The sequence below is a fragment of the Morone saxatilis genome, unplaced genomic scaffold (genome assembly GCF_004916995.1).
Source record: "Morone saxatilis isolate NCDOM2014 unplaced genomic scaffold, NCSU_SB_2.0 Contig18, whole genome shotgun sequence".
Lineage (NCBI taxonomy): Eukaryota > Metazoa > Chordata > Actinopteri > Moronidae > Morone > Morone saxatilis.
Genome location: NW_023339740.1, coordinates 10,599,868 through 10,613,126, shown reverse-complemented (window position 1 = coordinate 10,613,126; position 13,259 = coordinate 10,599,868). Strand labels below are relative to the sequence as shown.

The 13,259-nt window shown below is 43.6% G+C and overlaps 2 protein-coding genes across 2 annotated transcripts in view; one reads left to right on the top strand and one right to left on the bottom strand.

Annotated features, from left to right (window-relative positions):
* LOC118328106 (calmodulin-binding transcription activator 1-like) overlaps positions 1–3,303 on the bottom strand; it is a 47,568-nt gene extending 44,265 nt beyond the window's left edge. The window contains exons 1-2 of the mRNA XM_035661711.1: positions 3,258–3,303; positions 1,140–1,235 (exon numbers count right to left, since the gene is read on the bottom strand). Coding sequence (XP_035517604.1) covers positions 1,140–1,235; positions 3,258–3,282 — 121 coding nt within the window. The 5' untranslated portion in view covers positions 3,283–3,303. The remainder of the gene's footprint in view (positions 1–1,139; positions 1,236–3,257) is intronic.
* A 2,968-nt stretch (positions 3,304–6,271) lies between these two features.
* The window catches only part of LOC118327851 (dnaJ homolog subfamily C member 11), a 10,207-nt gene continuing 3,219 nt past the window's right edge, over positions 6,272–13,259 (top strand). The window contains exons 1-12 of the mRNA XM_035661340.1: positions 6,272–6,392; positions 7,216–7,345; positions 7,503–7,576; positions 7,697–7,798; positions 10,221–10,349; positions 10,465–10,587; positions 10,740–10,813; positions 10,919–11,108; positions 11,258–11,343; positions 12,427–12,543; positions 12,696–12,851; positions 13,132–13,225. Coding sequence (XP_035517233.1) covers positions 6,318–6,392; positions 7,216–7,345; positions 7,503–7,576; positions 7,697–7,798; positions 10,221–10,349; positions 10,465–10,587; positions 10,740–10,813; positions 10,919–11,108; positions 11,258–11,343; positions 12,427–12,543; positions 12,696–12,851; positions 13,132–13,225 — 1,350 coding nt within the window. The 5' untranslated portion in view covers positions 6,272–6,317. The remainder of the gene's footprint in view (positions 6,393–7,215; positions 7,346–7,502; positions 7,577–7,696; positions 7,799–10,220; positions 10,350–10,464; positions 10,588–10,739; positions 10,814–10,918; positions 11,109–11,257; positions 11,344–12,426; positions 12,544–12,695; positions 12,852–13,131; positions 13,226–13,259) is intronic.

Here is a 13,259-nt window from a genome sequence, read left to right as displayed (position 1 = left end):
GGGGGGGTATAGAGAGATGGGCGTGCATGCTAATTTTATCATTCTGCTGATAAACTTTTCCTCCAGTAATCCTCCAGCTGGGACGTGAGAACAGATAGGAGACAGGGATAGGCTCGGGAAGTCTCAGCTCATATTAAACAGCCATCCCAAACAGAACTCTCTGTTCTATTCTCTTCTATTCTCTTCTATTGTTTTTAAGATTGTATCTTGATTCTCTGTTTGCTATTTTGTGACGGCATCGTTTCCTCTCATCACTCTTAACAAAATAAGAGGGTCTGGTGCAGGTATGAGGCCATCTGCTCCTTTTTCAATGAAAACGGCGACGTGTGTGTGCGTGTGCGTGTGTGTGCGTGCGTGCGCGTGTGTGTGTTGGAGGGGTGCTTTGACATACCTTCCCCCGCTATACCCAAAACCCCCACCACCAGCACCTCACTAAGCAGCATGTCTGTCTGCTCCTCCTCACATCTGTTTATTTTCCTCCAATTTGTCCCCCTAACATACACACACACACACACGGGGGCAGAGACATGCATCTGCGTCATGTCCTCTAAAATCAATAACCAATCAAAGCAATCATTGCCTTCATAGTCCCCCTAACACACCGCGGTGATCACACGCGCGCACAGGACGGACGTGCTCATGTACACGACCACGCGGCGACCCCAGATTACACACTCCATCTCACTTCTAGTTTAACCAGCCCCGTTGAGGATTATAGATACATAATGCCATGTGTACAGATTAGGTATGACAATAAACTACTGATAGCCAAAGTAAGCTCTGCCTTCTCTCTATGTGCAGTAGCGTGTGTGTGTGTGTGCGTGCGTGTGTGTGTGTTCCCACTAATACTGTACTGGCATGCATGAATAACCATGATGTGTAACAGAGCTGAATTGGAATGACGTCTCAGCAGAGAGACACAGCAATAGAGTGTGTGTTTGTTTTGTGTGTGTGTGTGTGTGAGTGTATGTGTGTGTAAGTGTGATCTGTTACAGAGCAGATGAGAAGGAGACCTCAGTTCCCGCATCACATCATTCTGCCAGAAGGCTTTTATACTTGCTCCCAGAGTCACCCTGTGCTACAGACAAATGTGTGTGCACGTGCCCAAACCGTGTGGAGAGTGTTCGTGTGTCTCTTACTGTTGGCGTCAGTGTCGTCACTCTTGGGAGGGGTGTGTCCTGTGTAACCGACAGCAATCCGGACCATTCGCTCTGGATTTCTTATCTTCTTCAGTCCTACAAAGGGAGGGACAGAGCGAGACAGAGACAGAGACAGAGACATATTTAGGAGACGCTCCAGACTTTGGTTTCCTTGGCAGTCGCACACCTCACCTCATTCTTCCTCCTCTAAAGCCCAGAAACAAAACTCCAAGTGATATGCATGTGGGCTGATCCATTTTCTGATCCACTAACTTGCATCCATTGTGTCCCCTGATCGATTGGCCACAGTAGATACACTGCCTCCATGTGTGTGACTAACTTGTACCCAGCTTTAGTTTCTCTTCTCTCTCATCATTTCTCTGTTTCCCTGACCACTGTTGCTATGATACAAAGTAGACCAACCAGCGCAGAGGGAGATGGTCTTCCATGCTATATGGTGGATGTTGTTCTCATGCCCACTAGTGTACTCTGCTGATCAGTGCCACGCACATCTGCCAGGGAATGGAGAGAGTAGATAGCTGTCTCCCCCCTCCGCTGCCCCTACGTTCCATTTGGCGTTCATTCAGCACGGCCAAGGCTTGTAAATGATTATGTCGTCTCTACACGTAACACTGAGAGGGCAATGGGCAAAAAACTCTCGTACTGTGACTGCGTGTGTGTGTGTGTAGTAGGTACAGCTCAGTAAGGGCAGAGGGATGGGTTTTATATGGATGTGGTACGGTGCCTGCTGATTGGCCCATGGGCCTTCTGTCTCATCCACAGTTCTTCAGGTCTTTTCACGCAACGGGACTCTCAATCTACGGTCTCCCCTTTGCCTCTGGCTACACTCCGCATGCTTGGCTGCACGCTTGTGTACGTGTGTCTGACTTTCAGTGCCGTATGCCTGAAAATGTGTTTCAGAGATGTATGACACTATTTGTGTGGTTCAGGTTTTCCGAAAGACTACGCGTTTTGAGTCTTGCTCAGCACCACTCCCTAGTGGAGACGGGGTTAAAGACTCCTCCTGTCCCTTGTTCAGTTTCACTTTGCTGAGGAGGAATCACAAGAATCCATTAAGAATAATGAAACTGATGTCTGCGGCATCATTTCAGTGCTGTAAGTCGTTTGAGCTCTTAAGTTGCTGACGAACTGCGTGTCACCCATAACAACACATACAGCGGTTGTGACATCAGTACTGAGACTAACAACCAGGAGATGTTTATAAACAAATGTCAAACACACTGAGTAAAGAATAAAGATTTCAATAACCCATGAGTTGAGATAATATTGCCATGGTGATTTTGATCATCCCCTAAATAATTCATAAATGAATAAGTATGTGTGACCATAATGACCCCAAGAGTTTAGTTGAGGGAGTAAAAATATAAACTAGATTCATACATGATATGACCTAAAACTGACACACACACACACGCGCGCGCGCACACATTCAACCAATGCAGCCCGATTCTCACCTTCACTGCCTTAGCAACCAGAAGCACACATCAACACACAATTAACACAAACATAAACACGCACACACACACGCACGCCAATATTGGACTGTGACTAAATAAATGCACAGCACACAGTGTGGGAGGTTGCGTGCCAGTCAGGAAAGGAAACACACGATTCAACGGTCTATCTTGTGCTTAAAGAGAAATATAGACAGATAAACACACGCGCGCGCGCGCACGCACGGAGAGCATCTGAATTCCTTCAGCGTGAACCTCTCTCATCCTCTCTCTCATCCTCTCTCATCCTCTCTCTCGTCCCCATCCCTTTTATGCTAAACGCTTCAGAAGCACTCATAAACCAGCTACTCGGGGGAAACGCTGGCGAGCATCGGACGGTGAAAAACTACCCATCCCGACTCACTCAGAGCCAACCGACAGGACAACTCTCCTCCCGTTATTTATCTGCTGTCGGTTAACCGTGCTCCACACAGTCGCTGGTTCAGCAGCAGCAGCGTCCGTGTTTTCGGGACGGGCTAGAAGAAAGGGAAAGCCCTGCCGTTATCTCTCTGCCCCTCTATGCCTCCGTCCCTTCATTGCCTCGTCTGAACCCCGAAGAGCGGGACTCTGCCACCACGAATAAAAACCGTTATTTCTCTCTTACCTTCCGGCTTGTTTTCGGCAGCCATTTCCCCTTCGCGCCGCGCGCCTCATCCCTCTCCTCTCCTCCTCTTTTCTCTCCCTCCTCGCTCGACCTAGTGGTGGTGGGAGGTGGTGGGGCGGTGGGGGACACGCGCTGTCACAGAGAGGACACTCAAGGAGGGGGGCGGGGCTGAGAAGAAGGTTGGTGGGGCGACCTGCCGCGTCCAGCGAACACTAATTGGACAGGACAGTGAAGATTGACAGCGGGATCCGTGATTGGTACTCGCGGAACTCTCCATCCCCTCGTTTTATCCGCCTGGCCCCCCACCCTGACGTGACACGCGCACGTTCTCGCTCTATCTCCCCCTCTCACGTCAACTTGAACGACGTTGTATTTCGGAGGACAGCCTGACAGCCTTCCCACAGCATCATCATCATGCTCATCATGTTCTCTCTCTCTCTCTCTCTTCACACACTTACACGCGGCGCAACAACGTAGGCTACACACACATATTCGTTACTGTCACCCATGGGGCCAAATTGCGCGAGTCAGTTTCTTTCCCAACGCAAACCGGTGGACTGTTGAGGAGAAGCGATGTCAAGGTCGGGTCCACCATAAATTATGAACGCCCTCTTGAATCCCAGTGTAAGAAGTGGCCAGAGAGAGATGTTTTAGGTATTTGTTAGGTTATTTTTAGACGGGCTCAGCGGCTGCTGGTCAGTGCGTTGTGGTGTGAAGAGTCGAGGTGGTGAAAGGACAGCTCCGCAACGGCGCTCACAGGGCTGTGAGCGGCTCACTATATACTTTCTGTGAGCCGTGTTATGAATTGGAAGTGATGACCAGCTCAGGTGAAAACTTACAGGTGAAATGAAAAACATACCCCCCCCCCCCCCCCATTTGCTGTTGCCTGTTTTGGCTCCAGCAGGAAATCGGTGTATTCTGGTTGTAATACCCCCATAGGAAGTAGAATTCACCGTGAACCTATCACAATATTCTCACTGATACCACCGTTTTATTGAAGTCTATCGTTTTAAATAGTGGGGCTTAACTGGGACCATTGTGCTCTTGTTTGAAACCCACACTGTCACGCTGTGCCTCGGGCTAGGATGTCGCCTTTGCACCAACGCCTCCTGTTTTGACAGACAATCCGTGGACACGCTTTATGAAAATCCGAGGTTTTGAATGGTTCGTCCTCAGCTACGTATGATTTGCGTAACCTCTAAGTGCAGAGGCACACACGGTTCTTGGCACCGACAGAGTTCAAGCAGGATGAATGACAATGAGGAACGTGTACTGTATAAGATAATGTTGCCAAAAAATAGATATGTTTAATTCAAACATTCAAAACCGTGCGCCTTTTTCCCGATGGGGGGAAAGATGCTGCAAAGACGTGCAACAAAATAATTCTCATTTCATATAAACAGCAACGCTGTAGCCTGCAACTACTGCTCAGTGCTGAGGTTGGCAGATCTAACTTTTACATGGAAACTATAATATATATGAACAAAAACATGGAAGTAAACTCTTATTTTGAGAGGTGGTATAGTGGGAGTGAGTACATTTACTGATGTTTGGAGTTATTTATACTAAAATATTTGGAACAGAGTCTTAATCATAAAAACACACTATTGTACTTCCTACTCCACTACCTTCATCTGACATCTATAATAGTTAGTTGGTACTTGTCAGATTGAAGATTAGATTATTTTAATTTAGAGGAGAGGATGGGCTTCTAAGAATAAAACACATTTTTATAGATCAAGCTACTTAACAGTATTTGCGTTTTATTTGTGTTTCCACCATAGCACCAATTAAAATTCAAGCTTAAATCACATGCTGATGCATCACAATGATCCAATAATAAGATGGTGGTGGAAGATCTTTCACTCAATACTAAAGTACTAAAAAATAGATTCAAAAAGTACAAGTCAGTGTTGTATTATCATTTATTATAATATTGTACTATTATTACGCATGCATGCATTAACATATGATGGTGTAGCTAGTCCTGACTACTACTTTGACTTTGACTTTAAGACTTTAGTAGGTTAAATGGAGTATGTTTGCTATTGTGTGATATTGCTACTTGTACTTATGTAACGTTAGGTAACAGATCTATAGATACTTCTTCCATCTCTGCAACAACTGACAAAAGTGAGAGAAAATGAACTGAAGACAGGAAACAAGGCTGGATTATAAACTATCCTAACTGGGTAACTGCCCGAACAGCTTCACATTGTGGCAATTAATTAGTGGTAATTTCTTCTCTTTAAAATCAGCAATTTTGTGAAAATGGATTATTAAAGCACAATGGTGTCCTAATAACTACCTATAAGTGTCAAAATCTAGTTTTAACACCGCCATTGATAGGGTTTCAATATTCCATATTACTAAATGAATGTATGTTTAATCAAAGTTAATAGGCTTTTAATATTCAATATTCTTGAATTTCATATTCCATATTCCTAAATTAATTTATGTTTAATCAAAGTACCTCACAGCAAATCTAGGGCCACCTAACAGGGCAGAAACAGGGCGTTAATGGGCCCCCAGGAGCCTCAAGCAGATTAAACAGGTTATAGTTTCCACCAGGTCAGACATGTAAGATTATAAAAGAAAATAAATCGTCATTATAACTTAGACTTTGATATAACATTGTTAATAGTGATACTATATTATCGTTAGTTACACTGGTCTCAGCTGATTTACATGAACATTAACGGTTAACGGTGTTAACGGTTGGACGAGACGACTAACAAAAGAAAGTAAACACGCAATGACGGATGTTGTTGTGTTTACAAACCAACAAACAAAATACCTGCTGAAAGGGTAAAACACTTCTCACAGTCGTTTTTCTTCATATATGGAGGCGTCAGCTCTCTCTCTCTCTCTCTCTCTCCCCCCCTCTCTCTCTCTCCCTCCCTCTGTCTCCCCCCCCTCTCTCCCTCTCTCCCTCCCCTCTCCCTCTCCCTCAAACGCAACAACCAGCAGAGGGCGACACCACAACTTCCGCTCCCGGTGTGGTGAACCAATGATCTTCCAGAGCTGTGGACGGTGGGCGGAACCGGACCAAACGCAAACATGGCGGCGTCCTTAGATGATGATTTTGAGTTTAATAACCAGGACTACTACTCTCTGCTCAACGTCAGGAAAGAGGTACGCTTTATTCGGTTTTACACTGACGCAGAATGGTGGCGGACGATTCGCCGTGACTATCCGGTAGATTCCCATTGAGGAAGTGCTCTGCAGTCGGTGCATCACCCCTCAGTTGAATAACGGTGATGTTCATCTGCACCATCCTCCGTGGAGGTGGAGACCGGTTAACGGTGCAGGGGCATGAACAACCAGGACACCTAGATACTTCACCTGAATGCATGCAGTGTTTAACACTTTATTCTGACTGCACTGATGAGCACCTTCTCAAATCTCAGCTTTCATTGAACAGGGGAGACTTGAGAGGCCTGACTGGTTCAACTGGGTAACGTCAGGTCCCATTAGGTAGTTACTGACAATATAGCCTAACAGGAAGTACGTTATCACACCAGTAATTCCCTTTAATCCATTTAATGTCACTGCACTGGTAGCTGTTTTTCCATTGCTTTAAAAAAAGATAGGATGCTATAATGCATCAGTGTTGTGTGAGCACTCAGGAGTGGAGCTGAAATGATATGTCGATTAACTGATTAGTCAACTGAGTGAAAATCAGTCTGCAACCGTTTTAATAATCAGCTATTTTCAAGCTGAAATGCAACCAAATGGTTGGCTGGTTCCAGCCTCTTAAATGTGAAGATTTTCTGCTTTAATGTGTCTGTTGTTTGGACAGGAATGACCAATTTGAAGAACTCACCTTTTCTGTCTTTTACAGACCAAATACTAAATAGATTAATCAAAGTATTTGGCAGATGAATCAATAATTGAATGAATTGTTAGTTGCAGCCCCTGCTCAGGAGTGAGACCTGTCCTCTCTCTCTTGTCACAGGCTACATTGGAGGAGCTAAAGGCGTCATATCGGAGGCTGTGTATGCTCTACCACCCTGACAAACATCGAGACCCCGAGCTCAAAGGCCAGGCTGAACAGCTCTTCAACCAGGTGCACCAGGCATATGAAGGTGAGGACGCTTGCAGGTCTATACACCGAATGGAAATAAGACCATTTACTTGAACATTTTTATTGCCGTTCAACTGAAAAATTGATTGTATTAAATCGGACCAGGGCAGGGAAACAGACAAAAAACCATATATAAACTGAACTGTTATTTCCCTCAGTGCTAAGTGATGCTCACTCCAGAGCCATCTATGACATCTTTGGGAAGAAAGGGCTGGAGGTGGAAGGCTGGGAGGTATTTATTCTGCCTAACATAACCTTTTTGTCTTAAGGTTGAGTGGTTTTGCTGTTACATTATACATACAGTATAAACGTGTCTTCACTACCAATATTTGATGCTGTTGATGCTGTGTAGGTGGTGGAGAGGAAGAGAACTCCAGCAGAAATTCGAGAGGAGTACGAAAGGCTGCAGAGAGAACGAGAAGAGAGGAGACTGCAGCAAAGAACTAACCCCAAGGTTTCCTCACTCACAATTACACCACATTCCTTTGTCAACTTTTTTAAAACATATTTATTTAACCTTTATTTAGACAGGTAATTGAGAAACAGGGTCTCATTCTCAAGAGAGACCTTGTCTAGATGACAGCAGTAATACAACACAAAGTTACAGACAGGATATTACATACAGAGACAAAACAGAGTACAGAGTGCAGAAGTAGTAGTCCAATTTCTAATACTGTACAAGAACAAACCCCCGCAGATGTTCTCTCCAGATTTTGTAAAAGTAGTTTAAAATCCCTGAGGGGAATAATGCTGGACAGCTTCAGTTCCTGCTGTAGCGTGTTCCAGGTTGGGGGTGCAGAGTAGGAGGAGGTCCTTTCTTAACAAACTCTATACAGACTGAGGGGATGGAGAGAATGATGAAGCCCTGGGAGTGCAGGCTATAGCAGCACTGATTATGTTGACATCTAAAATTGTTAAAGAAATATGATTTATAATTGAAGTTATACCAGTGCAAAGTTCTGCACATGGATAATGTTGACCAGTTAAAATACATAGTAGTTGTGTGTGAGGGGTTTACAACGGATTATGCGTCTCGGAGGACCGTGAGGAGAGACGAGAAAGTGGCAGCAACGATATACAATAGTATAATCGACATAAATATGTACAGATGCATTGATAATTTGACCCACAGGATTTGCATTAATAGTGAAAAAGATTGGTCCTAAAACTGAACCTTGTGGCACACCTTTGATTACACTATAAAGCTGGAGGAAAGAATACTAAACTGCACACGCTGCTTACGGTTACAACTAACCAACAGCTTGGTCTGAGAGGCATATATCTGATAATCTCAAACCCAATAAAAAGGGTAGCGCAATAGTTATTGGCTCCAAGGCTCCCACAATATCATTTACTACCTTCATGGCAGCAGTTACGATAATGTGCTGCTTCTTAAAATCAGACTGGTGAGCAGGAAAAGTGTTGTTAACGCACATGTATATCTTGGTCTGTTCTTTCACCAGCCTTTCAGGGATAATAGAGAGCTTGGAAATGGGTCTGTAGTTATTCAACACTGTGGAATCACCACCTTGGAATAAAGGGGAGAACATAGGCAGTTTTTCAAGCATCACAAATTACATTGTTTTGTATAAAATGATTATAAATGAACAACACTGGATTAGTCATAATATCTGTAGCCAAGCGTAAGAAGAAAAGGGCCCGCCTATTTTCTAGGGTCTATGTCCTTTAAGGCCTTATAAACTTCCCTAACAGAGAAGGGGTTGAAGGAGAAAGTGTGGCTATTGGAGGCATGATTGGCAGGCAGAGGGGAGGAAGTGGGTGATTTGCTGTCAGATAATGTCCCAAACAAATAGCTGGATGCTATAAAAATGTTTGTTGAAACAATTAAGCATCTCAGATTTATTTGACACAGGGATGAAATCAACAACATTATTATAATATAATATCATAATATTATCATAATATTCTGAGGCGGCTCTGAGGAGCAAGAGTTGGCAGAAAGAGATTTTATGGTTTGCCAAAATCTCCTCGGGTCATTTAGACTGTCTGTAGTTTGTGATAAATAATAATCGCTTTTAGCCTTTTTGATGGAAGCGGTGCAGCGATTACGTAGTTGACAGCCTCAAAGCCAGATTTCATCATGTCGGCCCAAAGCTGATTCCTCTTGTGTAAGAGGTGACGTGAACCAGGGGCTTTCACGGTCCTGAACAATAGCAGCAGGTTTGTTTATAAAAAAAACTTTCATAAAAATATTTCTAAGCAAGGTCGACATTACCAAACCAATTATATGGTCCCATTTAAAACAAAATTAATCATGAAGGAAAGCTTGCTCAATAAAGTGCTTACATTTTCTTTTCTGAACAAGGCTTAGTATGGGATTCTGGTGCCCCTAATAGCACCAACCACACAGTGATCACTTAGATCATTAGCAGAGACCTTGTTGTAGAATATTTATGCAGAATATTGGTAATTAAAAGATGAATAAGAGATGATTTGTCTAAACATCTAGGGTTAGGATGTGTGGGGCTTTCACTGGTGAGATTAAAAGACAAACATTGAGCTTTAAAATCATCAGACACTAGTGAAAGCCAATTCAAATGACCTACCAAGAATGTAATTGAGATAAGAGATCATAACGTGTCAATAGTAACAGTTAAATACTGACCACCAGACAAATCAATACTTAGAGCTAAGATTTCAAACATCTTAATATCAGATTTCAAGAGCAAGACTAACTCACTGTATTTCTTGTGTGGATCACCACTTCTATGCATTAGATTATGAAATACATTGTGTACCACAAATCAGTTTTGACTGTGGGTGGTTTCCACGTTCTTTTCATTGTGTCCCTCACCCTTTTCTTTTTTTTCTTAATTAATTCTGTCAATCACTTCACTTACTCCCTCATTATTCAGGGCACCATCAGTGTGGGTGTGGATGCAACGGACCTGTTTGACCGCTATGATGAGGACTTTGAAGAGATGCCAGGAGGAGGGTTTCCTCATATTGAAATCAACAAGATGCACATTTCCCAGTCCATAGAGGTACAAGAAAACACACACTCACTTAGCATTTACCTTCCACACAGCTGCCTACCTGTGCCAGGGTCACTCTATTATTCTCTGTTTTATCAGGCACAACTTTCATATCTTTCTTCAGGCTCCTTTGACAAACTCTGACACAGCGGTTTTGTCTGGTTCGCTCTCTACACACAATGGGAATGGAGGGGGCAACATTAACATGACCGTACGAAGGGTTACGTCAGCCAAGGGCTGGGGAGAGGTACGCACACACACACACACACACACACACACAAAGACTACAAAGTGCATGCAATTTATAAAGCACAATTATAAACTACAGCCTACAGAGGCAGTCATTTTGGCACAGACCTGCCCATCTGCAATCACTTGTCTGTGTATTTGTCTCTACAGCTGGAGTTTGGTGCAGGAGACATACTTGGACCTCTCCTTGGATTAAAGGTGTTTCGCAACGTCACTCCGCGATGGTAAGGCCGGGCTGTTTGATATGTACATACATACTATGTCAACATATGAACAGCATTCTCCATCTCTTGAATGTTCTTTATTTTTATCTCCTCTCTTTTTCTCAGTTTCTTGACAGCCCAGTGCGGTTTGCAGTTCTCTCCTCGAGGTTTGCGGCCCAGCTGTTCTCTGATGACGGCACGCCACCTGGACCAGAACACCATGGGTTATCTGCAGTGGCGCTGGGGGCCCAACAGCGCCATGACCACCAGCCTGGTCCGAGACACAAAGAGCAGCCACTTTACTTTAGCTCTGCAGGTAAAGACAACACAAGCTCAAGCCTGCTGTTAATATAGGCAATATGGTTTGTACTGTAACTGAAATCTGATTTACCTAAAACCTGAGATTTGCTATTTATTATCTGTATACTAAATTACTAAATTATCTCCCAATCCCACCTCTTCCAGCTGGGTGTGCCTCACTCCTACCTGATGATGAGCTACCAGTACAAATTCCAGGATGAAGACCAGACTAAAGTTAAAGGCTCTGTGAAGTACGTCTGTCTGCTTATCCTGTTTCAAAGGACTTATACCCTGTGAATATAAACTGGTTTATCACACAGATGCTGTGCAAAAATACAGCTATAAAATAAAAATTTCTGTTTATTAGTTGCAGAAATTTCCTTCCTGAGGAACACTGGAAACACTGGCTTTCTGCCTGGTATTAAGTTATTCTTTAAGAGACTGGAAGGATTTGAAGTGGTTTTTAATTAAATTTTCTTGTTATTGCAAGAGAATTGTAACATTATTGTTACATAACAAGATTTTTTCTCTTGACATCGTGAAAAAATGTTTTGTAATTACATGAAAGAAGGTTGTCTTTTCAATTCCTAGTTATGTCAAGATCATAAACATACTATTGTGTGATCATTTGTGTACAACAATGTTTTTTTTAGCTTTATGGCCTGAGATATCAGACACCCCGTATAAACTTATTAAATTTAATTATGTGACCTGAAAATCACGTATTTCATTAACATGGGGGTGCGCTTTAAACATGTCATTTAAAATGTTTTTAACTTCTTCTTAAGCCCACTGTGTAACTATTGGCAGAAATTGAATATAATATGCCTAGTTATGTTTTCATTAGTGCATAATCACCTGAAAATAGGAGTTTTTGTTACCTTAGAGAGCAATGTCTACAGATGCCACAGGTCACCTTCCACACAGGCCGCTATGTTTAAGTGCCATGTTTCTACTGTAGCCAAGAATGGACAAACCAAACACTGGCTCTAGATTGGGGCGTTTGTGTTTTCTGCGCATTTTGCAGCCACTGTAGTCTCTCCTCCACGCTTGGAAGGGGAGGGTATAGCGAGGGAGTTAAAATCTGCAACTACACCTCTAGACGCCATTAAATCCTACATACTGGTCCCTTAACATTTCAGACAACAATAATAGTTTATTTATAGAGCACATTTTCAAGAAAAAAACACAAAGTACTTTCCAGGGTAGAGACGATGACAAGACATATGCAGCATTAACAGAGCTGCAGGAGATAAAGCTGTAATTTACTCTGTCCCACTGTAGCTGTCTAACTCTAATGGTCTCTGCTCATTTCTGTGCTCCTCCCTTTGCAGGACAGGCTGGTTTGGTACTGTAGTGGAATATGGAGCTGAGAGGAAGATCAGCCGACACAGTGTCCTGTCAGCCACTGTCAGCATCGGGGTCCCTCAGGGAGTCACACTCAAGATCAAGTACTGGCCAACCCAAAATATGATCTCACTCTTCTCTGGGCCCTTATCTCCCTGCATAATTATCTGATGTATGTCTGTGTGTGTCTGTGTGTGTGTGTGTGTGTGTGTGTCTGTGTCTGTGTGTGTGTATTTCTGCTGGTGTTTCCATGCAGGTTGGCGCGTGCCAGTCAAACATACCTGTTTCCAGTCCACCTGACAGATCAGCTGCTGCCCAGTGCCGTCTTCTACGCCACTGTGGGACCCCTGCTGCTTTACATGGCCATCCACAGACTGGTCATCATCCCATATACACAAGCACAGAAAGAGCAGTTAGTACACCTCCCATCCTCATAACCTCACATGTTAATCTGTTCATTATAACATAATGATGAATATAGTTTGATTGGGAAACGTCATATCCATCAGAAGGCACCTACACGGGCCTGACTTGGGCAGAAATGCAACATTTTGGTCATGGTTGTTACTGGGTTACTGGTTGTATACTATCAGGGTTTCTTTCACACTTACACTGTCATCATAGAGAGCCTCCGCAGTGAATCCCAGTGGGTGATTGTTGATGTCTGCTCTGTGTGTCTCTGTGCTTTTCAGAGAGCTGGAGCTGCAGAGGAAGAGCTCTGCCACAGACATTGCCAAGAAGAAGCAGGAGGCTGAGTCTGCTGTGAGTACTCGCACTCACATGCAAACACACAATGATCCGTTGTGTGTGGGGGACCATT